General features: G+C 41.1%; 2 protein-coding genes across 4 annotated transcripts in view; one reads left to right on the top strand and one right to left on the bottom strand.

The window, feature by feature from the left end:
* Positions 1 to 278: 278 nt before the first annotated feature.
* On the bottom strand, positions 279 to 2354 carry eef1a1l3 (eukaryotic translation elongation factor 1 alpha 1, like 3). Of its 2 annotated transcripts, XM_072451054.1 has the most exons (7): positions 2185 to 2354; positions 1943 to 2122; positions 1355 to 1651; positions 1135 to 1285; positions 818 to 1074; positions 513 to 747; positions 279 to 429 (listed from the first exon to the last, which is right to left on the bottom strand). In XM_072451054.1, exons 1-7 carry the CDS (start codon positions 2326 to 2328, stop codon positions 326 to 328), a joined length of 1368 nt encoding a protein of 455 aa, XP_072307155.1. In that variant the 5' UTR covers positions 2329 to 2354; the 3' UTR covers positions 279 to 325. The 2 variants fall into 2 exon arrangements, with proteins under 2 accessions (XP_072307155.1, XP_072307154.1); XM_072451053.1 differs by having other exon boundaries at positions 818 to 1285.
* Positions 2355 to 5350: 2996 nt separating this feature from the next.
* The window catches only part of fam49bb (family with sequence similarity 49 member Bb), a 42488-nt gene continuing 21176 nt past the window's right edge, over positions 5351 to 26662 (top strand). The window contains exons 1-3 of one of the 2 annotated variants that reach the window (XM_072451039.1): positions 5388 to 5478; positions 7324 to 7404; positions 20681 to 20785. The gene's annotated coding sequence lies outside the window, so the exon portion shown is untranslated. Of the gene's footprint in view, positions 5479 to 7323; positions 7405 to 20680; positions 20786 to 26662 lie in introns of both variants that reach the window. The other variant, XM_072451040.1, reaches the window with a different exon arrangement.

Genomic DNA, 26662 nt, shown 5'->3' with positions numbered 1-26662 from the left:
GCTGAAGAGCCATGTATTTCACCCAAACCTCATTGTTCCTTACATGGGAAAACTGCAAGTCAAACCCATTGTATCATTAAAGTGCTGTACCTAAAATTGTTTCCTTCCACTTTCAGTAACATTCAAATGAGAAATGCAAATCATTTTTTTTATTTCTTTATTTTGCATCTTTGTCATTCCAAAGTTCTAACTAAAATACACATCCAACTCTTTACACATTTGGATTTAAGAACACAAGTGGATATTAAACTATAAAAGAAAGTACTGTCTAATCACAGTGCAAACTTCTAAAATAAAGTAAAAATACCAGTTATCTGGTAAATAATTATTTACACACTGGTGCTTTAAGTTTGGAGCCTGGATCTTTGGCCACAGATGTTATAACTCCAACAGCCACAGTCTGTTTCAAGTCTCTTGCAGCAAAGCGACCTGTGGAGAACAGGACAAACTAGTTTGACGCACAGCAGTGTAGAACATGTCATTTCTAGGGCCTAAATAAGTGAATGTTGTACCTAAGGGTGGATACGTGAAGAAGCTCTCCACACACATTGGTCTGATGGGCACCAGTTTGACTTTGGCAGCATCTCCAGACTGCAGGAGCTGTGGGTGCTCCTCCACCTTCTTTCCTGTGCGCCGGTCAAGTTTCTCCTTCAGCTCAGCAAAGCGGCAAGTCACATGGGCCGTGTGGCAGTCCAGCACTGGAGAGTAGCCCACCTTTATTTTGCCTGGATGGTTCAGGACAATAACCTGCAACAACAAAAAAAAGTTAAAGCACTATAACATTGTACATTTTAAGTTCTAGTAAAGTGAGCCCAACCTGCGCCTCAAAGCTCTTGACATCTGATGGAGGATCCTGCTGGGCATTCCCAGCCACATCCCCACGTCGCAGGTTCTTCACAGACACGTTCTTAATGTTGAAGCCAACATTGTGTCCCGGCAATGCAGTCTCCATCCCTTGGTGATGCATCTCAATGGACTTTACCTCAGCAGTAAGTTTGGCTGGAGAGAACATCAGGGTCATGCCAGGTTTGAGGACTCCAGTCTCAATTTTACCAACCGGAACAGTTCCAACACCTAAGATGAAGACATTAGTCCAACATTTGTAATTTGGATAATGACGCCGCTCGTCCTCACCTCCAATTTTGTAAACGTCTTGCAGAGGTAATCGTAAAGGCTTGTTGATTGTGCGCACAGGCGGCTGAATGGAGTCCAGGACCTCTAACAGAGTTTTACCACTGGCATTGCCTTCTCGCCTCCTGACTTTCCAACCTTGGAACCATGGCATCTGGGGAAGGGGGGAGGAAAAAAAAAAAAAAAAGAAATTTGAATTTGTAAAAACAATTTTAAATCTTACCTTCTGTGATGCTGTAATCATGTTCTCCCCAGTCCAACCAGAGATGGGAACGAAAGGAACCGTTGCAGCGTCGTAGCCGATCTTTTTGAGAAAGCCATTCACTCCTCGGACCACCTCGTCGTAGCGTTGCTGGCTGTATGGAGGTTCAGTGAGGTCCATCTTATTCACACAGACAATGATTTGCTTCACCCCCAGCGTGTAGGCCAGTAGAGCATGTTCTCTGGTCTGACCACTCCGAGATACACCCGCCTCGAACTCTCCTTTTGCAGCAGAGACCACCAAGAGTGCAACATCAGCCTGAAAAACAAATAACATTTCATTTAAGACAGCTTCCACAGGTGAACTCTAAGATATTCCCTTATTGTCCCACATGGGGAAATTTCATTGGTGCAACGCAGGTAGATAAACAGATCACTTATAGGAAGTCTGAAAACACTCAGTAGAAGAAGATCTCCTAAATAAATAAAAAAAACTCCCATAGACTAATACATAAATACCATTGCATGTGATCACGACAGTAATTGCACATGAATGTTTCACGACGGCACATGGATTGCACATGAATTTCACTCTAACTTTGCTTCTTACCTGTGACGTTCCAGTGATCATGTTTTTGATGAAATCCCGGTGACCTGGCGCATCGATTATAGTCATGGAATACTTTTGAGTGATGAATTTCAGCAATGAGATGTCAATGGTGATTCCCCGCTCCCGCTCCGCTTTTAGTTTGTCCAAGACCCAGGCAAATTTGAAGGAGCTCTTTCCCACCTTTAAGGGAGAATGTCATAATGTAATCAACATAGACTGTAAAGCAAATTGTAACTACTTACCTGTGCAGCAGCTTTCTCAAACTTCTCCAGTTTTCTCTGATCGACACCACCACACTTGTAGACCAGGTGCCCGGTGGTGGTGGATTTACCACTGTCCACGTGGCCAATGATGACCACGTTCACATGAGTCTTCTCCTTGACCATTGTAACAAGTTGATTTTTGTTGAAGTTGTTTTTTCCCCTGAAACACACTGGCCTAAGGTTAGTTGTTAAACGTAACAAATGTTCACACTGTAACACTTTCCGGTCGAATGCCACGACTGAGTTTAGTGGCTTTATATGGAGCGTGCAATCATGGCCTGGTGTGCAGCTCAATCAGGTTTGATTGGCAGCTCCCGGTTGATTAGATGTGTGACATGAGGACGTCGTCAAATACGTTTCACTATTATCTGCTCAAGTTTGAAAGAGAATAGCCGAGTATAATAAACGTTTTAAGTTTAAAGGATGCATTAGATTGTGCTCAGTTGCAGGCTGCTACTATAGGCTGCTCAGGGGATTCAAATGACAACCAGGTGTGTTTGTAAAGACACCTCTCCCTTTGGTCTGGGCAAGATGATAGTGGTGCTGACAGATCTATGCCTCAGTCAGTCCATACGAGGAGTTAACTATGATCTATTATCTGTGGCGGCTGGTGATGCAAAATATAGGGGGGGCTATTTGACATTACTGTGTTTTTAAGTGAGGTTTTTTTATGTCGAAGTGAATATGTTACCTTGACTGTAAAAAATACACATTTTACATACACATTTACAACTGATACAATTTTGTGAGAAAATAAATTTGCCATAAAATTACATTTTACACTTTATAAAATATTAGATGTAAAGAGCAAAACATTTCAGTGATACTGAACCTTTTATAGTGCATAGTAGAAATCACTACATGAAGAGAATATAAAAAAACACAAACTATTGTTGGTGCCTGTTTCATAAAACGGTGCAGGAAACAAAACAAAAAGATCAGCGTCCAAGTCGAAATGGCCTTAGTTACCCTGAACTACATGTGTTACATTTTAATATTCAATCATCACAGACAACATTGCTGTATGGAAAGTTTTTCTTAAAGACATGTCATTTATAGCATTATTTCATGGAGTTTCTAATAACCAAAGCATCTATTTATGAATAGAAGTTCAGCATTAGCAGTATCCAGCGTAATAAACTTAAAAAACACTCCTGTTTGGTGTGTTTGCAGTCAAGTTAACAGAGCACAAGTGCTACGCTGGTTCGACACATCAGATGTCTCATCGGCTTGGACTGACAAGAAATCAGCCGCTTTCATTTCATCTCAAATACATAGTTTTAATTCACAGCCAGCAAACAGACAAGGAGATAATTCTGAATAGTTTGAAACTTACCTTTGAGCACAGACGTCTGTAGAAGCAGTTTTAAAAAGTAATGATAGAAAACATGGGGTGTGGCACTTCTCATAGAGTTGACAGAGAAGCATACACGCCCTCACGGTACCCACCTGCCACGCTGTCAAGTCCCTTTTATTTGTAGAGCAGTTTTCATGCAAACAGACCACTCAAATTGCTTGACATGGAATTGAAAATTCATACAATTTACACATTTGCAGTAAATACAAAGTACTCCTACAGATGACGTGCTCAGTGAATGTCTCAGACACTGGGGAACAGAGGATGATGAGGTGCTGGAGGGACCATCATGGGAGGACAAGCCCCTACACGGGATGTACCACCGGAACATAACTGAAGTGGCTGATATCACTGTGGCTAGAAAGAGCTGGTCTGAAGGACAGCACAGAGGCCCTGATCATGGCAGCACAGGAGCAGGCCCTGAACACCAGATCAATAGAGGCCCAGATCTACCACACCAGACAAGACCCAAGGTGTAGGCTGTGCAAAGGGGGCCCTGAGACCATCCCGCACATAACTGCAGGGTGCAAGATGCTGGCAGGGACAGCATACATGGAGCGCCATAACCAGGTGGCTGGCATAGTGTACAGAAACATCTGTGCAGAGTACTAGCTGGAGACCCCAAGGACAAAGTGGGAAACACCTCCAAAGGTGGTGGAGAACGACCGAGCCAAGTTCCTCTGGGACTTCCAGATACAGACAGACCGAATGGTAATGGAAAACCAACCGGACATAGTGGTGGTTGACAAGGGGCAGAGGAAAGTCGTGTTGGTAGACATTGCAGTACCATGAGATGGAAACATCTGGAAAAAGGAACATGAGAAACTAGAGAAATACCAAGGCCTCAGAGAGGAGCTGGAGAAGGCCTGGAGCGTGAAGGTATCAGTGGTGCCTGTAGTGCCACTTGGGGCAGTGACCCCCAAACTGGAGGAATGGCTTGAGCAGATCCCAGGAAAAACATCAGACATCTCAGTCCACAAAAGTGCAGTGCTAGGAACAAGCAAAGATACTGAAGAACCCTCAAGCTCCAAGGACCCGATTAATCGAGACCGCCGCGGAAGGTGAGGAAGAGTGTATATATGTATATAAGTATATATGTATAGGGCGTCACCCCATCGCCCTTAATGGACCAGCCGCCACTGTTTATAATGACCTCCAGTGAAGTAGTCTCTTTGAAGCAAAGCAAGACTGACAGAATCTTACCCGTCCTACGATGCAGTAGATCCAACTAGCGTTTTAGTAAAATAAATAATATTAAATAAAATAATGATAATTACTGGTACTACTTGTGCAACTAGTACTACTACTAATTCTACGACTAATAAACTTATATAATCCAGATAAGCGTGAGAAAATATATGAATAATAATCACCATACATAAGTGTCCTATGATTTAGTTTTATAGTTATTCCTTCCAGCATGTATGTAAAAACCATGGCAACCGCGGGATAACTACACAAATAAAGCTTGAATAAAATGCGTTCAAGAAACAACAGCACCCTCTGCAGTTTGAATTCGGTTTGTATTTTTTTAACTGCCCAGTCTGCTTAGCAAACTAATTCTATTAACAATCTACACTTCAATTTGGTTTCCACGTTACAAAGTCCTGGACTAATATTAATATGTAGAAAACCGCTGCTTCTTCTGACCACAATTCGTGTACAAACCCAACTAGGAAAAGCTCACCCGCAGCTCTCATGCGGACGGCGCTAACACCACTCGCCATCAAAGCGTCAACGCCCCCGCCCTACCCGCTAATAGGTGGCACAAAACGAGCATCTCCCCCGCTTCAAGTTGACGGCCCAGATCCCAACCCGGAAACAGCGACAGCAAATCGCGTTTCTCCTTCTTTGAGCCTGTGCCGCTGGCTCTAGCGTGGTACAGACAAGAGCCGCGTCTCTCCACGAGCATCAAGGTAAGACTTTTAAACTAGTCATCGATTTCATGTTGTCACAATCGAATCGAATCTGATCATTACACTTGACTGTCTGCCGCTTGTTTTGTCAGCCTGACTTATCTCACTGTAGTGTACCTTCTTGGAGGTGGGACTAATTAGGTTTCATGAATGGATCCGGTTAAATGAAGCTCACTAAGTTATTTTATATTCTAATTTAACATCGCCCGCACTCGCCAATCTTGTTTATTGGCACACCAACTAACGGGTCATGTCATTATTGCGGCTTAGCATCCACTTCCCCTTTCCAAAGAACAACCCTGCGAGCTACATTTCCCCCTCTTTTTGCCACGGGCACTGAATGCAGCGTGCCTGACCCATATTTGTCTAATGCCAGGTTATTAGCTCGGTCTCCTCCTGCATGTTACACTATAAAGCTGTTAATCTGTTCCAAATGAGTCGTGAGTGTGCACTGTGCGTGGATCGGGCTGACCTTTTTTGAGTGATGCACTGTAGGCTGCACCATCAAAGGAAATGCACACCCTTGCACAGCCTCCAGCTCATTTGTATTCACCCACATGTGATTAACAATCCGATCAATGCATGCTCCCAAATGGGCCATATAAAATAATTGGACTTTGTTATGTAAGCTGACTGTACTGTACTGTACTGCACATGATCCTTTGCAGTGCCAATTGAAAGTAGGACTCATTTTCTCTAGTAGGAAATGATTTTATATATTGATTTTATATGATTTTATAGACCAAATCAGTTTTTAAATTGTATTAAAAGAGAGACAAGTGGTGGAACACTGACAGATGGACGTTTGGAAATTCAAGCTCATAGATAATAACTGCCATTACACTGCAATATCGCCGTTTGATTTTCAGTTTGTGTCAATTATGTCTCATTGGGTGTCCACATATTCCGACACTGAAAGCCAGGACAGTACACTCGGACAGTGTTTCCAGAAAAAGCGGGATGAGGAACATGAGCCTGTGCAAGACGACTAAAAGAGGGACAAGTGGTCATTCTAGTCATGGATAAAGTATGTAATTACTGCATATACAAGACTGGGAATCACAGGATCCATCATGATTGCATACAATACATGACTCACAAAATGGTAATATGATTCATTTGCGATGCATGTGTAATTGATATTTTGTCATATATTACAATTTTAATATGAATATGAATATATACTTAATATGAAACAGTGAATATGTCAAATGTGTTACATAAACAAGTTTCTTCTCTGTAAACGAGCATCAAATTTGTATTCTGTCACTAAATAATTTGGTAAATTAGGTCAGCGACTTACTATTATTTTTGGTAATCTATTAGTCTAGTGATTTGTCTTTCTTTTTAGACCAGTGAATAAAGCTAAATGAAGGATACCCTGGTAAATAATGTTTCAGACCAAAGGGTATTTTAATCAAAAACTACAATTACGCTTTTCCCGTGTCATTTTGGAGTTATTCCTGCTCCATCCAAGTTCTAAAACCTCTTCTCTCAGCTCATGGAGTCTGCGTATAGACCAGACAACAAGTATTTGATTACTTACTTAGATGACAACCATTTCTATATATATTGTTGCAGCCCTAAGTAAAATATTACAAAAATACTCATGGTGATATATTTACAGCTGCCCACAATACTAATACCGTATCACCAAATTTAGTCATGATGCATCCATATTTCAATATTTTATCACACCCTTATTAAGGTTCTACTGTCAAAATGAATAATCTATTCTGTCCAGACACAACAGACTCTTCTAGAGTTGTTGATACACGTCTGGTAAACTTTGCATTTAAAGTTGCTTAAGTGTAGTTTTTTGTTCTGGTTTTCTGTTTGTCTCAGCTGTCGGGGCAGCATGGAAGTCTGTTATTTCCTTTCTACCCAGTCTTTGCAAAGGGCCCGAAAGTGGAAGTGAAACGTCCAGTAAGACACTTTTTCATGGTCCTCTGGGTAAATACTTGTGGCCATGATATCAGACTGATGAGAGCCTCGTCTGGCACTTTAATTGTATGCATCAGACACTTTGTTGATATAACATACTTTAAAGCACTATACAGTATGGCAGAGATTATGCAGTGTCACTTTGCCACCAAAACACATCGATGATCCTTGTTTGAGTCTGAATTGTGTGCTTTTTCTGCCTGTTACTTAAAAACTAAAGGTATATGTTGGTGCCAAAGCTGAGACATGCTTTACCACTGCTGCACTTCTGACATGGTGCGACTTGTTGTGCCATGTCTTATTGTATTCTTTGTGCAGATGGAATATTGCAGTAGATGCTCCTCTGAAGCTTTTTATGGGTTATTGCATGCAACTCGTATATAATACAGAAAACCAGCTGCCTTTTTACAGAAATCCAAACTAAAATCTTGATACTTGGCTTTGACTCTATCTATGCATTTATTTAGTGACCTTTATTTAACTTTCATCATAATTACATAAAAGTGAATCATGTGAATACTATCTTAAATCAATACTACTTGTAAATATGTCATTTGACAAATTGTTTGTCAAAATCAAATAGATAATAAACCTAATATCGAAACTAAATGCTCATTTGAACAAGTATCGATTCTCAAAAGAAAATCACTATAACTGGAATAAATATGACCGTTCCTAAACAGTTTTAAAATCATCTTGAGCTTTATCAGAACTAAAATAAGACCACAATGTTTAATAGCAAAAGTACTGTACATTTTTGATTAAAATGTCAATCTACTGTTCAAAATATTGACCTAAAAAGATATTTTTTTTAAAATTATCTTTGTGCTATTGAAAACAGTATTGAGAATCATCGACTATATTCTTTAGTATAGAAATCATGTTTGACATTTTAGTATCGTGACAACTCTTTTAGCAGCTAAGAAACAACAAAATGCAAAGCCAACGAGTCAAGTTAGTGGTCGATTTCAATCAATAGTTTTCCAGTCGAGGCTAAGTTGAGGAAAATGTTTCCCCGTGCACATTTCCTCAACAATGTTCGGTTCTTTCCATTCTTCGAGGAGGGAAGAGGCTGATCTAAGACATCTTGTTTGGTCCGGGTCTGCTCGGAGCACTCCCTGACCTCATACCACTCCAGTTATTCTCACTATGGGGCTCGCTCGTCTCCCGCTGACAGGACAGGCATTCAGAGCATTTCAGAAGTAACCGCATTACTATTTCGTCTATTGGCGTTTCCTTGACATGTGTCCTTAGGCGCAGCGCAGTTATACCAGAGTTATACCGGAGTTATTCTGGCAGAAGCTGGAGTTGTGCATCGAGTTCACAGTGGTCACGTGGTGAAGGCAACTGGCCAGGTGCTATTGAATGGTGTACGCAGGACAGAACGCCATTGATTTCCTTCCCATGGTGCACTGTAATGCTGTTTGTGCACTCGTATTAAATTCCTCTCTAAGCAATTCTCTAAGCGTCTTGCACCACTGCCACGATAACGCCTTGCGACCTCAGCAGTATTTTGTAGAATTTGCAGTCCTTTTTAGAACAAAAAACGAACAAAAAAAAAACCTCTCAAATCATGCAACCTACCGAGCTTGCACGATTTGAGAGGGTTTTTTTTAACCACAGGAATAGCAAAAGTTAACTTTCACTCCGCGTTCGCCTCCTTCCATTCATTTCTATGGCATGTCTGCTCTTGCCCGTGACAAATCAGTGTAGAAATGATGACAGTTGCGTGAAACAGAGTGTGGCCCCTCTAGCAGAGTTCTATGGGATTTGTGTGAGTGGCGTTTAGGAAAAGGTCTGTCATGAACCATATTTTTATAGATGAATCATAGAAATGAGAAGTGGACGGATTCTGTTCACAGTTCATATTTTAAAAGCATCAAAGAATGAGAAATATTAACTGACCAACTATGATGTTTGTACAGATCTAAAGTACAGGTAGTGTTTTCCGTTAATAAGTGACTATGGTGGTCTAAAAACACGGAACAGTAATGGGTTTATACTTTACTAATGATGTAGAAGAAACTGCATTTATTCTGTATTCACTACTTTTTTTGATCATGAGAGGCAATAAGTGACATTTATATTCTATAAAATGTATTAAAATAAAGATAGAATTGCTTGTGCCACCATAGTCTCTGTATAATCCTGTGGAAAACACTGCTACAGGAAAAGCAGTTTTCATAAGGAATAGAACATTTTATTTAATGTTAGTGAAGGAAATTATGGCACTTCAAATACTGCATTATTTTTGATTTGCTAATTGCGTCCAATCAGTTTGCGGTTTGGATTTAATTGCAGCCGTAATAGAAAAGGACACACAGTAAATGCCTATTGTTAGCTCAGGGTTACTTCTGCTCTGCTTCTTGTTAACTATAAAACAGAATTATAATCAGCTTTGGTAAACTGGTCCTTTTGCTGCCGACTAAGCTGCATTGCAATGTCCTACTTCTTGGATGTTTCGAATGGTTTGTTCATCTGGAGCACAGGGTTAGTATTTTTTTCAGCAGTTTGTTTTGACAGCCTTCGGCCCTGGGAGCACTGCACGTCTGATGTGCACGCGCCGCTTAAGTGCCAGTCTAGATTGAAGCATTCCTCTGAACGCTCTCTGCTCTCCGCTTTTATGAAGTCGGGCTAATCTGGAGCCCTGAGCGGCTCTTAATGAGCGAGAGAGGAGCAGGGTATCCTTGACTGCGGGCCAGGCCGTCAAAGAGCCCCATCGGGACGCTCCCGTTGTGCCGCAGCATCTTTACAGTAAACACATGAAATGGAGTTTGCATGGAAACACTTCGCACTGGGCTATAAATAACAGCGGCTCCTGAAAAGGGAAAAATGGTGTGACAGAGCAGGCCCCCACCCCCCACACCTTTTACTCAGATATCCCAAAAACCCTCCAGGCTCGGGTCAGACTTCACAAGCAGATAACAGCGGAGAGAAGGGGAGAAAAGGGAGTCGGTGCAGGTTACACTGTCCGTAATGCTCCACAGAGTGATTTTAGAGATGTACAAATGCAAAACATAACATTCTCACTATATTTGCCTTCAGTCCAATCGTTGTTGTCATGGTTCAAAAGATTTACATGGCAAGACAGATTAGAGCTCCAGAGAATTGTGTTTGTATTTTAATGTCTGTATTTATTCCACTTTTATTTTTTTTTCCAGGAAGGTCAGATAAGAACTCCTTAACAACGGCACAAAGAACAGGGCAACAGTGAATACAATAATGTAGAGCGAAAACAGATGAAATATTTATAGTATTCTAGGAGTCTATGAAAGAGACACTTAAAACCCCCTTTGTACGGATGAACCAACTATTTGTTGTAATGTTGATATTTATGTGAGTTACACCATCAATAGAGTATGTTGTTTTGAAGATATACTGATCATATTTTCCATTTAATTTAATTTAATTTGTTCTTCTATGTAAATGTAAAACAAGTAATGCATTAAGAACAGGTCTTATTTAAGCCCTACCCCATTCTTTACACAATTAAAACGCATAAACATAGTAATTAACTCACAAAGGAAATAAAAGACAATGGATGGCTGAACACAATTTATTTTATTTCTTTGATTTTTTTTCTTACATTACCAGTACTTTAAATAAGATTTTTACAATTTTTTTCGTTTACATTTATACTTAAATTTAATTTTTAATTTTCTTTTTCAACATTTCTTAAGTTCATTGTCCAAAGAGTTCCACAGTTTACACCAGCAAATGAAAAATCAAGTATATTGTTTATCAAATTAAAATAAGGTGATATTTCTGTTCATGTTTTGCAGACATTTCACATTCGTCTGATAATTAAACCTCAGTTAAAATGTTTAAAGCTAAGTTTAAACTGTTGTATTGACATTATATTGTATGAATATTGTTATTGGGATGAAACTTGGACCAAGCCTGAGTATCAATGCTAAAGATAGTCCCCACTTTATCAATATAAAAGTACAATCCTTATCTTGGAAATAAGATTGTTTCCTGTCGTACACATAACGCCTTTTAAAATATGTGCTGTCCATTGAAGCGGGGACCATAATCTGGTTCTTGGGCCGTTCACATGTCCCTGGACACTATGGAGCAGGGTGTTGCTGCAGATGGCCAGTCAGCATGTTACACATCTCACATTTTACATGAAACGGTTGCCACGCACGCATCCCCCGCACCAAACCTTTCTCCAGCTCTGCTAAGCGTTAAAACTCCACGTCAAACTGGGCTGGAATTCAGTCCTGTTAAATACAAGGATTGCTTTATTTTAGATGATGTAGGAGTGGTTTGAAAGCAGGGGTGGGAGATGTTGACAAAAATGAGCATCAGGAATGTGCTTAAATGTGTCTGTAAATGTCTTGGTTGAATTTCAAGTCGAGTGCAAAATGTGACTGGAACTTAAAATGTCCCACAGAAAAAAATCTGTTTTATTATAGACAATGCATTCGATATTCTAATAACACAATAATTCCAATAAGATCAATATTTTGTATAAATTCTTACTGAAAATATCCCAAAATGTGACTTTTCCTAAACAGTTTTAGATTGAGCCTGAGTTTAATCAGATCTAGTATAAGACCATATGGTGACATAAACGCTGTAATATTATATATTATATTATTTTGGGTTGAAATTTGACTTCTAATGCACTTATTTGAACACTAATATGTAGTCAGTCTCTAAACTTCCTTTCATGTGTTCAACAGGACATGTACAGTTGGATAAGATACCAGATTATACCTCACAAAGATAGTTTCCATTTGCATTAACAATGAGCGCTGCTGATAAGAGCCATGGACCTTGGCCTTTGACCTTTTACATACACATTATACCCTCCCGCTTTCATAATGTCCTTGCCCATGTTTGAAACAGAATAACAGTTGTCATGGAAAACAGGAAGTGACATAAGAGAATAGAGTCATTGGATGTGGATGGATGTTGGGCTGGACAAAGGACTGGACTTTTCAAATAATCGTTGGTGACGGGCCAAGTCAAAACCACAAGATGTTCCTATAAAAATACAGAAAATTTGGCTCATTACGACATTATATTATTTCAGTACTTGCAGCCTTTGTGAAATGATAATTGTGATTTCTATCTAATTGCAATATATTGTGTGGCCGTGTATACTTGGTCAACAAAAGGTCATAGATCCTACTTGCAAATGAAGGTAATAAATGTGTATTCCTTTTTAGTCCACCCTAATAAAAATGATATTTACCCTTAACTAAGATTCTGATAATGTTCACTCTGAGCCTCCTAAGCTCTGGAGTCGTTGGCAGACGCAGCACAGCGAGAGTAGAAAGCCCCATTTGAACGTGTGGCTCCGCCTCTGTGGCATGTACTCTGACAGGTGAGCCCCGAGGCAGAACATTTGTTATTCTAGCACTAACGCTGGTGTTCTATTGTTAACACAGTGTGGGACTACGCAAAACATCATTTACCATAGGTTTTATCCAGTGGTGGTATGTGTACGTTCAAACGAGCCCGGACACGTTGAAGGACCTGTATTGACCTTTTCTGTTGGCGGACTGGGTAAAAACATTTAAAAGAATCTTTGTTAAAACCAAATTTGAGCATTTTATGATATTGTTCCCATGTTGTTTGTGCAATTTCAAAGCGGTGACTAGAGAGAATCCCATAGTAGTGAATCAGCAGGAAGTGACTTCAGTCTGACTTTCAGTGCTGAGAAATAAGACTTGTTTTTTTATTGCCGTTTCGTGGCCTCCGATCATGTTGAGAGAATGCTTAATAGTTTCGTAAGATGTTTGAGGATCCAGTGTGGAGCCCATCAATCTGCCCCTGACATGTGACTGTCAGTGTAATGTAAAGACCCCCGAAGCCCGGTCAGCTGTTGGTGTGGCTCCAGGGAAAGAGTAGCCTTAAATGACTCACCCACAGTGAGTGATGTCACCCCGAGGTCATCTGTCATGGCCGCCCTTATGAGTCATTTAAAAGTCACATTTGTGTGTTTGGTGAGGACAGTAAGGGCCAGATTACAATGTCAGACACAATATCAAGCTTTTGTTTCTATGGATATTGTGAGAAAAGCATTACATAATTGACACCATGGCCAAAATATAATTGAATCCTTAAAGCTGGTGTACCTGATGTTTACGCCTCAAAGGGAGGAATGATTATTTCATATTTAAATCATCATTAATATTCACATGCATTCATTTTCATGCTCGTGCACTTGCAGCTGGCGTGGACCACCCAAGCACGGCCAATCGGAGTACTGCATGATGTTCTTACTTCCTGGTTTTACAATATACTATTTGGGGAAAACATGAAGTCAAGTATCCCAGCTTTCATTTTCTTTCATTCATTGTGTAGAATAGATCACCATTCTCAAGTGTCCACTTTATGAAATCAAACTTTATGAAGGAAAAAGCTACTGTTCAAAAAAGAAAACCTAAATGTAAAGGGTTTTTTTTGTTCAGATTGGAGAAAATGATGTATATGTTTATTCTAAAATCCTCATTCTTCCAGGAACGATCACAATTATCGATTAACCAAATCTTACCCTCATCCCTCGTCCAGATTGTGTTCCAAATGTGGTCAAATATGGAATACTTTTGTCTCTTCCAGTTATCACAGCATCAAAACACATCCCTGGATGATGCTGCTGTGACCTACTTCTAACAGAGCCCATTCATTTTATCACGATAGTCTTTCATGATACATTTACAATTTCATGCAAATAAGAACGCCGCACACAAGTCACAGCAAAAATATTCATTCAGTAGCTTAGTTTATGTCCTATAGCATTAGGTTCAATCGCATATACAAGCCAAATAAAGTCAGTGTTAAGCATCATTTATACGGATTAGAATGTCGACTGTCCACGCTGCGAATCACTGGAGGTGTCTTGTCCCGGTCCAATGCAGCTACAGTATTCATGAGCTCATTTGGCCCCGCGTTTGGGCCCCCGGCTGTATAGTGACGCAGCGCAGGCTCCACAGATGTCACCCACACGGCCCCGTCTCCTGTGACCGGTCAGCTCGATCCAATTAGCCACAGCGCTCACTCTGGCACAGGAGTAGGAACTAGGCTGTTGCACCATCCTGTCTCCTCTGTACCTCCTCGGAGCATTTTGAGGCCCGGAATGAACACAAATGTCATGTCACTGTATTGAATTTTAATGTTATGAAGAAACATCCTGATGTAACAATTATTCAAATCAAATCAAATCAAATCAATTTATTTTTGTAAGGCCCAAAATCACAACAACAGTTGCCTCTGAGGGCCACAGGGAGGAATGAATCAACAATGTCTGTGGTGGCGATGAAGTCAGACAATGTTTGTGGTGGCGAGGGACGATGTCCCAGGTTCCTCTGTCCTTAGACTCTCCTTCTCGGCCAGGAAAAACTACAAAAAAAAACCTCTTTGGGAAAAAACCGTAGAAACCTGGAGGAGTTCCAGTGAAGGAGAGATCCGACTCTCACAGACGGACAGACGGACACAAGGAGACTGGAGCTGGACCCACTCTTCAGGCAGAAGAGGGACCGACTGAGGCGAACTGGACCCACTCTTCAGGCAGATGAGGGACCGACTGAGGCGAACTGGACCCACTCTTCAGGCAGAAGAGGGACCGTCGGAGGCGAGCTGGACCCACTCTTCAGGCAGAAGAGGGACCGTCTGAGTCGAGCTGGACCCACTCTTCAGGCAGAAGAGGGACCGTCGGAGGCGAGCTGGACCCACTCTTCAGGCAGATGAGGGACCGACTGAGGCGAACTGGAGCCACTCTTCAGGCAGATGAGGGACCGTCCACACAGGGCAGGGACCACTTCACCAGGGGAGGGGCATCTGGGTCCACAGGTCCTCAGGAGTGAGAGAAAGAAAAGAAGGCGGTGAACAGTTTGCAAGTGGAATCAAAAAATAAATATTGTTTGATAGCATAAGTAGTCAGAAGAAGAAGAGGATAGTGCTCAAGCTGTCATACTTCCCCCAGCATAGTTACTCCTAGGGCAGCGTAGCTGAAGCTGTGGGTTTATCTTTCTGTTCCTAACTACTCTGACCATAAGCGATTTCGAAGAGGAACGTTTTAAGCCTGGACTTAAATGAAGAGACTGTGTCAGCATATTTAACATGGGTCGGGAGCTGATTCCATAACACAGGAGCTTGGTAGCTAAACGCTCTACCTCCTACAGTACTTTTAGAGACTCTTGGCACCACCAGAAGGCCAGCATTCTGAGAGCGAAGAGCTCTGTTTGGATGATATGGTTCTATAGCATCTTTGAGGTAGGATGGGGCCATGTCATTTATGGCTTTGTAGGTCAAGAGTAGAATTTTGAATTTGATTCTAGACTCGACGGGGAGCCAGTGAAGAGACTTCAGCACCGGCGTAATGTGCTCTCTTCTTTTTGTTCCTGTTAGTAATCTTGCTGCTGCATTTTGAACCAGTTGAAAGCTTTTTATGGAGCTTTTAGGACACGCTGCAAGCAGGGAGTTACAGTAGTCTAATCTAGTCGTTACAAATGCATGGATAAGTTTTTCAGCATCACTTTTAGGCAGGATTCTTCTGATTTTGGCGATGTTGCGCAAATGGAAATAGGCTGTTTTACAAGCTTGATTTATATGAGCTTTAAATGAGAGCTCCTGGTCAAATAAGACTCCAAGGTTTCTTACAGTAGAACTGGAGGCTACACTGACATTGTCCAGTGTGACTATCTGCTCAGATAGAGCGTCTCGTAGATGCTTAGGGCCAAGCACAATGACCTCGGTTTTTTCAGGGTTAAGAAGCAGGTAGTTTAGTGTCATCCAGGTTTTTATCTCCTTCACACAAGCACTAAGTCTGTCTACTTGATCGCTCTGATCAGGTTTCATTGATAAATACAGCTGAGTGTCGTCTGCATAGCAGTGGAAGTTAATGTCATGCTTTCTAATAATGTTGCCTAATGGTAGCATATAAAGAGTAAACAGAATTGGACCGAGTACCGAACCCTGTGGCACACCGTAAATTACTTTAGAGCTTGGTGAGGAGCTCTGGTTTACATTAACAAATTGGAACCTATCAGATAGATAGGATTTAAACCAGCTGAGGGCTGTTCCTCCAACACCTACATCACATTCTAACCTCTGCAGTAGAATGTTGTGGTCGATGGTGTCAAACGCTGCGCTGAGGTCCAACAGAACCAGGATTGAGACCAGTCCATCGTCAGCGGCTAATAACAAATCATTTGTGACTTTAACTAGTGCAGTTTCAGTGCTGTGGTGGGCTCTGAACCCTGACTGGAAAACTTCAAATAAGTTATTGTCCTGCAGGTGGCGACAAAGCTGTTTTACTACAACTTTTTCAAGGATTTTAGAGACGAAGGGAAGATTTGAAATAGGTCTGTAGTTTACCAATAGGTCGGGATCTAGATTAGGCTTTTTCAGAAGAGGTTTAATGACTGCATGTTTGAAGGACTGTGGAACATAGCCACTTTGGAGTGAAGTATTTATTATATTAAGAATAGGGTCTATAATTAGGGGGAGAATGTCTTTGAGGAGTCTGCTTGGAATGGGGTCTAGGACACAAGTTGAGCTTTTAGAGGACATAATGGCTGAAGTTATCTCTGCTTGATCAGCAGCTGTGAACCTTTCTAGGTTTACAGGTGGATTTATATGGGACGTTAGATTTACAGCTTGGGCTAGTTCAGGGCTAATAGCCGGGGTAATTTCATCTAATTTATCTCTGATTGTTTTTATTTTATTGTTAAAAAATAGGAGGAAATCATCAGAGCTAAGTGTAGCTGGGATTGAGGGCTCTACTGCACTGTGACGGTTTGTTAGCCTAGCTACAGTGCTGAAAAGGAATTTAGTGTTACTTTTGTTGACTTCTATTAGATTTGAATAATATCTGGTTTGGGCCTTACGCAGAGCCTGCTTATAGGACAGCAGGCAACTTTTCCATGCTTTTAGAGATTCTTCGGTGTGAGAGCGACGAAATAATCCCTCTAACTTTCTAACTTTCTAACTTTTTGTTTATGTGAACGCAGTTCTTGGTTGTACCATGGGGAGGCGCGCTTTGGCCTAATGACCTTCTGTTTTAACGGCGCGACAACGTCAAGAGCAGACTTCAGAGAATTCATGGTCAAGTCGACACATTGATCACTTAAACTGGGACTAAAACTGTTCTCAGCAGGATCACATGACATGTCACTGAATATTGGCTCTATTATTTCTTTGAATTTTGAGATAGATTTTTCAGATATTGTCCTTTTCATTATAACTTTATTTTGTGGGACTGGATGATCTTTAAGAATAAACTGAAAGGTAATTAGGAAATGATCTGACAATATAGGGTTTTGAGGGAGGACAATGAGGTCACTAATCTCTGTTCCATACGTTAGGACAAGATCCAGAGTGTTCTTGTGAGTGTGAGTCGGTTTATTTACATTCTGAGTGAAACCAATGCTGTCTAACAAGGCGCTGAAGGCATTACTGAGAGCGTCATCACTCATGTTCACGTGGATATTAAAGTCTCCAACTATAACTATTTTATCCCAGGCTAACACTAAGTTTGATATAAAGTCAGAAAACTCTGTTAAAAACTCTGAATAGGGACCAGGAGGTCGGTAGATAACTATGAACAAAACTCCTTTTTGGTTTTTCATATTTGGACATGTGATTGACAGCATAAGGCTTTCAAATGAGTGAAATGCATTGTTAGTTTTAGGGCTCATGAGTAGGCTTGAGTGGGAGATCACTGCCACACCACCACCTCGGCCTGTGCTCCTGGCAGTCTGAAAGTTAACATGGGTGGGTGGGGTGGACTCATTTAGTCTGACGTAGTCGTCTTGTTGAAGCCACGTTTCAGTTAGAGCTAGAAGATCTATGTTATAGTCACTAATTAATTCATTAACTAAGAGCGATTTGGAGGAAATTGCTCTAATGTTTAGCAGTCCACATTTTACGTGTTTATTCATTTGTGTATTTGTGTCATTTGTGATTGTTATTTTCCTTAAGTTATTTGGTCTGACGCCTGAAATATTTTTTCTGAGATGTGACTTTTTGGCATTATTTGTACGAGGGACACGAGGGACACGAGGGACACACACAGTCTCTATCTGTCTTGAATCTGAACACTTCACAGGTAACAGAACGGGCGAGAGTTCAGCGACAGAGGAGCGTCTTGAACTGCTGCTCTGCACCTGGGGCTCATCCCTAGATGGTCACTTAACACGACTAAGACTATCGGTCAAATTCCGAACTAATAGGGATGTACCCTCCGAAGTCGGATGGATGCCATCCCTGCGTATGAGCCCGGGCTTTCCCATGATTATTGAACAAAAATAAAACAGAAATTCTTCATTTTCTTTTGTTCTACTACTTGGCTCAATAGTATGGAACCAGCTTTAAGAAATCAAACTTTCTGAATGCAAAAGTAATGTTTATTGTGATATAAACATCCATAAAGTCCTATATTGTACATTAGGTGTGCTTTTTTGTAGATTATACTGTGACCTGAATAGTCATGGTTATCAATTATCCAAATAATGTTGACGTCCCTAGATACAAATGCTAATGATGAACTAATAATAATGGTTGACCGATCTTTTAAAGTTGACCAAACCAGGACTGATCAGTAAATTCAATTCTGAACTTGAAACTATATGAAAAGGACTACAGTCTGCAGGGTTCTACTGAAAGACGCTCGAGGACCAGATAAAAACCAACAAATGTGGGACAAAGAGTGATGATGAGGGACGTCTTGCTGATGGAAAAACTAAATATTTGTACAGGCCTGCTTGTGCATCTTTTTTTTTTAACTAGCCCTCTGTGTATGTTAATTATTCTCTACGTTAGAAAAAACATAAATTGTACTAACTCAGCAGATATACTGCAGTATCTGCAAAGCCCTGGCCTGACCTTGTGTCTCCAGCTCCCAAAAAGCCAGAGCACCAACGCTGCTGTTCAAACTGCTTTGTCACTCTCTGTCTGGCACTGAATGTAGAGGTGCGAAAAATATTAAATGATGTATATTGCTATTGTTTTTTGGAGATGTACAAAAATCAGTAAAACACTTTTCTGGTTAGTTTTATGTTCCATTCAGTTTGTGCGATACTTGAACCTCACCCAAAACGGTATACATTCTTACTGTGAGAAGGCTCGCCGCTCCACAGGTCTGACCTGTAAATCGGCTTGGTGGCATCACCTGCTTTGACTCCATGGACGTGTTTAATGCCATACTGTGGATATTATGGGCAAAGCAAGTAAAGACCACAGCCAAAACACATAGACAAAAGCATCAAGACCTCACGAGCATCCAAATGTGACTTATCTCAGTGTCTTATATATGATTATTATGTGCTGTCTAGAGTGGCAATATTGACTAACAGATATATTACATATTTAAACCTTTGTGATGTTTATTACAGAGAACATATGAATTGCATTTTTATTCTACCGACCGGAGAAATGTCTGCGATCGAATGTGAAACTGGTTTACTTTTGAACTGGTTATACTGAACGTGGCTTGTATTAAAAGTTAGTGTTGTAGTAAAAAGCTGTAGCCGTGACGTTTCAAATGGAGCCCGAGTGTCCGAGGTGGGCTTAGAGGAAGCGGGGAGTCGTGCTGAAAAGCTGAACCGAATCAGAGGAAGTGTTGCACAATAGGAAATGTGCAGTTTGTAATGCCGCCTTTTTGTTCCAGCTTTTATTACAACCACGATAACGACAACACAAGTCCGTATTTACTCTGCAATGTTCAGCTTTGTGCAATTTGGGTCCAGGCCGTGACCTCTTGTATAATGTTGGTTGTTTTCTTTCCATTTATGCAATAGCTTCTCCTTTTATACGGCCACATATGATAAATTAGAATACGAGAGAAAGTAATTGTAGTAATTGCGAGTGTTTTTAGACAAGATCAATCGCAATCAAATCAAAATCGCAATTTTAATCGTCGCAATTGGCAAATCACAAAGATTACATCTCACGGGTATAATGTATAAAAGCTATTATCCCTGTAGTTTAGAGCTTTACAAACACACGTGATTCATATGCATTTGTTTTGCAGTTCATGTTTTATTAGTCTTCTCTTAAATGTCTCTTTGAACAGATTACTACAATTAAAACCTCAACTTCAAATCTAATCGCATTTGCAGTGCTTATATTTTGCCCAAACCTTTCAACCCTTCTATAAAGGACATTTTTCAACCAATTATTAGTGTTAATGTTTTTGAGAGTCACTATTAAATCCAAAATAATAAATTTGAGATTTTAAACTGTTATTTACTTTGTTTCCAGTGGCTCTTGTATGTAAGGTGTGTGGCTTTGTGTGCTCCAGAGGCTGACCTCTGCTGGGGGACTGTGACCGGGGGACTGTGACCGGGGGCCAGCTCCAGCCCAGGCCTCGCTGCTCCTCTGCGACAGACGCGCGGCTCCACGGCTCGTAAGTGACACATTTGACACATTTGCTCGACACCTCGATACAAAACGTCGCCGTGTAAAAAGCTGCACTTGTTCGTCCTAAAGATGGCATCATTCTCAGCCGACGCCGCCTTTTGAGCACTTCGGATTCTGCGCTCTAAAGCAGGTGTTTAATACAATTCTATAATGAACAGCGTCATCGCCACATCGCTGCCTGTTTCCTCTCTGAACTTTTTAAAATGACACTGACCCAATTATAGCCGCAGAATGTTTGATTTCACAACACTTCAGGGCTTAGCTTAAGAGCCTTGTTCAGTGTTCATTGTTGGTTGAATGCAATTCCACCATCAGTTTTGGATGAATGTGCTGATATGTCGATATTTCTTTATACATTTACAAGCTTTTTCCTGATTTTCTACATGACCAAAGACTCAAAATGATCTGATTTCCTCTGTTTAGTGCAGTCATGTCTGTATTTGCTGTAGCAGGTGCTGCCCCAGTAGACCCGTGTCATACTTCTGGTCTCCTGCTGTGCACCTATACCTATTATGGTCTTGATACCCGGTGCGACTCTCAGGAAATGAACTGCATTGTGGGGGTTGAGTAATGTAGGTACTTCCTGTTCCCAAGGCCTCAAACTTTTATGTACGTGTAGGCTGTAAGGTCAGTGTCTTTTTCAATCAACAAGGCTGCCATTAACGGTTTCTTTATTTCTCTCTTGCGTATCAGGTTATGGGCTATCTTAATGAGGTGTAATAAAACCAGAGTGAGCGTGGATTATGTTGCCGTGGCAATTGCAATGGCAATTCTGTAAAGGCAGCAAAACTGAAAGAAAAAGTAGTGATTATGATGGTTTTATTTCCGAACTACTACTAGAAAATAAATGTATTGCAAAAAATGAAAGAAAATATCAAAGTATTAGATAAAGTACACATATAAGAAAAAATATTTAGGAATAAAAATGTGTAGAATATTGGCTGCTGCACTGATTTCTCTAGTTTTATTTCTACCTCATTGGGTTATCCTATGTCTGCATGCCCCTTCTGCATCCTTCCTTCATCCTCGTCTCCGTGGCGACAGTTGCCATGACGCACATCCATCACATGACTGTGCAGTAGTCCCAGGTGCTTCATACTCATGGATGATGAGGGCTGTTAAAAGTGGAAGTACTCTTGCTGGTAAAGCCTGATTTGGAGCGCTATTTTGGTTCAAACTTGAAACGGTGGCAGACTGGAGCGCTCATAAACGGGAGAGTTAATGCGTGTTGTGTTTTGTGTGAACTTAGTGGATGGATTAGCCGCATTTAGCCGCGGGGGGAGGCGCAGGAGCTGTTCCAGGTCTGCCTGTTGCTATCAATTTAACTGGTTCAACACCGCTCTCTACTGGATTAAAGGAGCACTACCTTTTTCTATTTAGTCCATACTTTACTCTCTTTGAAATAAGTTTGGACCTGGAAACTTGGCTGCATGACTTTACCCTGCTGTAATATAATGTTGTACTGCGTAAATTGCCTTTATTGTAGAAGAGCATATGGAAGACGCCTTGAAACTCTCCACCCCAGCCCCAAAAAGGAAACCTGAGCTGATAAGTGTGGTGTAATATGTGGAGTGGTTTGTTATGCCAACTAAAAGCTCCCTGATCCATTATTTATGGGGCTGGCAGCTTGACACTGTGTAACTTCCTGGCCAAGTCCTTCTGAGGACAGTCTTGATCCACAGGCATGTTTGTGTGCATGTGTACAGTCTGAAGAAAAAGTAATAGACTTCCTGATTGCTGAGGCTTTTTTGTGTATTTATCTCAGTTAAAAGTCTATCAATCAATTTTAATATCTCACAAGAAAACATAAAATGCAGTTACTAAATGATCGTTTGCCTTATTACAGGGACAATAAATCCAAATATATCCTCTGACCTGTGTGAAAAAGTCATTGAACCCTGAACTTAAACACTTGGCAGCAATAACTGACATCAAATGCTTGTGATGTGTGTGTGCGTCACTCTAGAGTCATTTTAGCCCACTCTTTTTTTCATCATTAAGAGCCATATTGGAGGGTTTCTGAGAATGAACTGGGAGAGAATGAACTGGGAGAATGGCATGTTCTTTTCCGAATGTTTTTTGTCAGCTGTGGTTTTCACCTTGGAACGCTCCCTTGGGTGACATTTTTGTCCAGTGTCTTTCTTATGGTTGAGTCATTCTGCCATTCTTAGGCCAGTTGAGGTCCGAGTCTGCGGATGTCAGTGTGTGCGCTTTTGTTTTATGAATTTATTTGCACAAATTATGGTTGCTGATTTGTCTGATTATTTCTCAATCGCAAGATAATGTGGTTCTTTTTGAGATCTTGTGGCCTACTTGTCTAAAGGTGCACTATGTAACCTTCCCTACCGGCTTGTTTAACCAAAAGTTGCAATGACTTATTAATCACTTTTTGACTGATAGGTTGTGATTATTTCCCCCTTAATACATAGAATTGTTTAGAACTGCATTTTATGTTTACTTGTGTTTTCATTAAATAATACAAATAATTGTGTTGATCTGAAACATTTAAGCACAATCAAAGTTAAAATACTGTGTCCACTGCTTTATCCAGAAACTTAAAAATACCCCAACATTTTGAGCCAATAACCTCCTTTGTATATGTAATGACTGTATGTGGACACTAGAGGGCGCTCTTGGTTTATGGATGACACTCTGGCTTTACAAATAATCATTGATATAAAAACATTTCTTATTAAGACATTTATTTTGTAATTCATTCATCTCATTATTGTTAGATTGCAAGTTTTATAGATGATAATACTTCCCCCCCTTTATTCTTTCATTTGAATACCAGTGACCCAGCCCTTTACAACATCTTTTTGTCATCATTATGTAGTCCAACTGCCCACTCATTTTGTTGGCCTTGGTGCACTCTATTAAGACTGTTTTGGGATTCAGTTCAAACTAATACAAGAGCCTTTTTTTGTAAACATGGAGGAGACTTGATAGATGTTCTGCTTAACATAAATTGCAGCTTAGTTCGTTCAAATTGAGATCATATTTAATAATCCTACTTCCCTAATTTAAATTATGCATGGCATGTCCCACAGTAGTAAAACTTACAATTTATGCCCTATGCATCTTTGTACAACAACTATTTCCTTCATCTCAACACTGTTAAGTCTGTCATTAGAAGGACAGACGTTTGGGAGTGGTCTTTCCCCACTCACTTACTACATGCTCTACCCTCTGTATCCAGCAGGTGGCCCTCCTCCCTCACAGAATACAGTAGACATGTTTCTACTCTCAATGTGACACTCATCCTTCCAAAATCTCGGCTGTGCCCCACCCAAAATTATGTCCGGTTAAATCTTGCCAAGGAGAAACGAAGATGTCTCCGTAAAGCAAGCGTATGATTATAATAGTGCTGATGAATGTAAAAGCCACATCACCAGGTCAGTGTTATTTACCAGAGCTGGGAGTGTCAGTCACAAGGTCAGTGGAGTAATCACGGTTCTGGGCCAGGAGAAATGGTTTTGGGAGGCAGATGTCCCTGGGGAGGTGTGCCGCTTGCTCTGACGGAAGTGAGTCAACACGTCCTCTTAATGACTTTGTAACGCATCCTGGGACGACGGTAGAGGAGCCTCAAGGGCAGGGCATGGACACTCCATCCAAAGTGTTCCAACCGGGGCAAAGTCAAACACCGTCGCTCTAAGGATGCTCCCGCCATTCGGATGTTATTATGTTAGGCCATGTATCAATCAATATGGAAGCAATATTGGTATATAGTTGGGGATTTTGGTGATGACTATACCTTTTAGGAGCTAGAGTTGCACACTATATCGCAGAATATTGGTGAAAGTAATAATCAATGTCGAGCAACAAATGAAGAAGTATATCGCAATAACGCCTCCGTCTGACTGAAACGTACTCTTTTTAAAATGAAAGTTGACACAGGCTGATTTTTATTCAGGATTTCCTAATTCAGTCTTCATTTAGCCTTAATTTAGTGTTTTTTTTTCTTCTGTTAAGTTTTTATTTGGATTGAGTTTGAATTCATTAACATATTTGTTGTTGTGTCAAAAAGTATATTGAAAGATCACAACAGTATAAATATCGCTGTACTTGCACAAATTTTAAAGGACTGCCAAATTAACCATACATTCTGAATAATTATTTATTTTGGTGATTACAGATATTTTTGCTGATTTATTTCTTACTCCCATATACTCATGTTGCATATCTGTAGGAGATTTAATTCCAATCTGTGTCTTTAGTCTCAGTTTGAACTCCTAATGTATCTGCAAAGTCAGTGTTTTTATTCCCGCCTGTATCAAGTCTTGAAGTGTAGCGCTCTAATGCCTCTCCATAGCTCTTTAGTTCAATGAAGCCTGCATTTTAGCTGACTCTTGTGTATGTGCCTGTTGCCATGGTTTCCAACTTTGATCAGGTGCCGTCCAAAGAGAAGGGGCTTATCTGACTGTGGCCGAGGCGCGCCCACTTTCATCCCGGCTCTGATCGGCTCCTCCGGTAACCCTGCTCCCGCTGACACAGCTCCTAGATGCAAATAACTGGACAGCCTGTAAGAAAAAATACAAAAATAAAATGGAATATATTTTAAGCCGTCACCCCAGCTGATGTCATATCAAATGTCAGTAGGATTTCGTGAAGGTTTGAGCTCTGAGGGGGGGGACTTTACCCAGCGATAGGGGTGTGGCTATGGAGTTTACCCCAGAACCGCATGACGGATACTACCACCCCCACGTTCTTGTATATCCGTAAGCTATCTGAGTCAGCTGTGTATTTGTTATAGTATTAGGGGTCGCACCCACACATGACAGAAAGCACCCCCCCCTTGTATTTTTTTTTTCCTTTCTGCCTGTCAATGTGGGCCAACGTCTGCGATCTCCTGTGGGTCCGGGGCCTGGTCGAGTGGGCTAATGCGATGTGGCGTGTCACCCGGGAAATGTAGGTCAAGTTTAAAGCTGCCTCCTTGCCCGCCCTGCCCGTGCCCCGCCTCCTGCTGCAGTGTGATTACCTACACTCCCAAAATACTCGCCCACACCCCTGGATTTCAGCTGCCACATCTCCTAATATGAGTGTTTTAACCCAAATATCTATATTATTATTATTATTATTATTATTACAGACAGAACTACACCAGACTCGCCTCAGCCTCGGCCCATCCCCCTCCGCACCTCCAGGCAAGCGCCATCCACGGCTAAGCCCACGTGAGGAGGAGAGGGAGGCAGAGAGAGGGAGAGAGAGAGAGAGAGAGGGGAGGGCCAGGGAGGAGGAGGGCGTTGTTTTTGCTGCCATAGTAAAAGCGCCCGGGCACGTGGATCCTCATGCTGCAGCCTTGTAGTGGAACGTCAGCAGCACTACTAGCGCAGCCCCGCCCCTCACTTTAGCTAGCCATCAGCACCGCCGCCGCTCGAGCCGGTCGCTTTAGTAGGACAGTGCCGCAGTGCTGGGTTTCTGCTGTGCCCCGCTTCCTTATTGGTGAGGATGGTGGGAGAAGGGGAGAGATGGAGAGATGGGAGTTGCCAAAAGGCTGTGCCATGCAGGGGTCAGACTGCTGCATGGGTGTGGTAGAGTTTAAGGAGGATTCAAGTACATCAAGTTTTTGCACCCAAAAAAAGAAAGAAAATCACATTTTATTTCAGCCTCAAAAGTGGGCCATATAAAACAATTAAAACACACATAATACAAACATAACATAATAGTAACAACTCTTACAAAGAATAACTTTCAAGACTGTTTTAGTTTACCATTAAATATTTCATATTTTATTATTCATTAGATGATTACATTTTTTTTTAATAATCCTTAAATATGAATTGCTGAGCTGTCCAAAACCACTCATTGAAATAAGTAGCTGAGGATTTGTGAAATGTCTCCATCCTCTCCAGTCGCTCCTTAA

The sequence above is a fragment of the Eucyclogobius newberryi genome, unplaced genomic scaffold (assembly GCF_026437365.1).
Source record: "Eucyclogobius newberryi isolate DKJ021-1_F unplaced genomic scaffold, fEucNew1.0.hap1 SCAF_18, whole genome shotgun sequence".
Taxonomy (NCBI): Eukaryota; Metazoa; Chordata; class Actinopteri; order Gobiiformes; family Gobiidae; genus Eucyclogobius; species Eucyclogobius newberryi.
The sequence above is the reverse complement of the archived record's forward strand: the minus strand, read 5'-3'. Positions and strand labels throughout refer to the sequence as shown.

Excerpts from the sequence above, each read along its gene's own strand:
- eef1a1l3 (XM_072451053.1), bottom strand. The coding sequence starts at position 2,328 with ATGGTCAAGGAGAAGACTCATGTGAACGTGGTCATCATTGGCCACGTG. Across the intron at positions 2,123-2,184 it reads TTGAGAAAGCTGCTGCACAG|GTGGGAAAGAGCTCCTTCAA; the intron begins GTAAGTAGTTAC and ends TCTCCCTTAAAG. Across the intron at positions 748-817 it reads TCAAGAGCTTTGAGGCGCAG|GTTATTGTCCTGAACCATCC; the intron begins GTTGGGCTCACT and ends TTGTTGTTGCAG.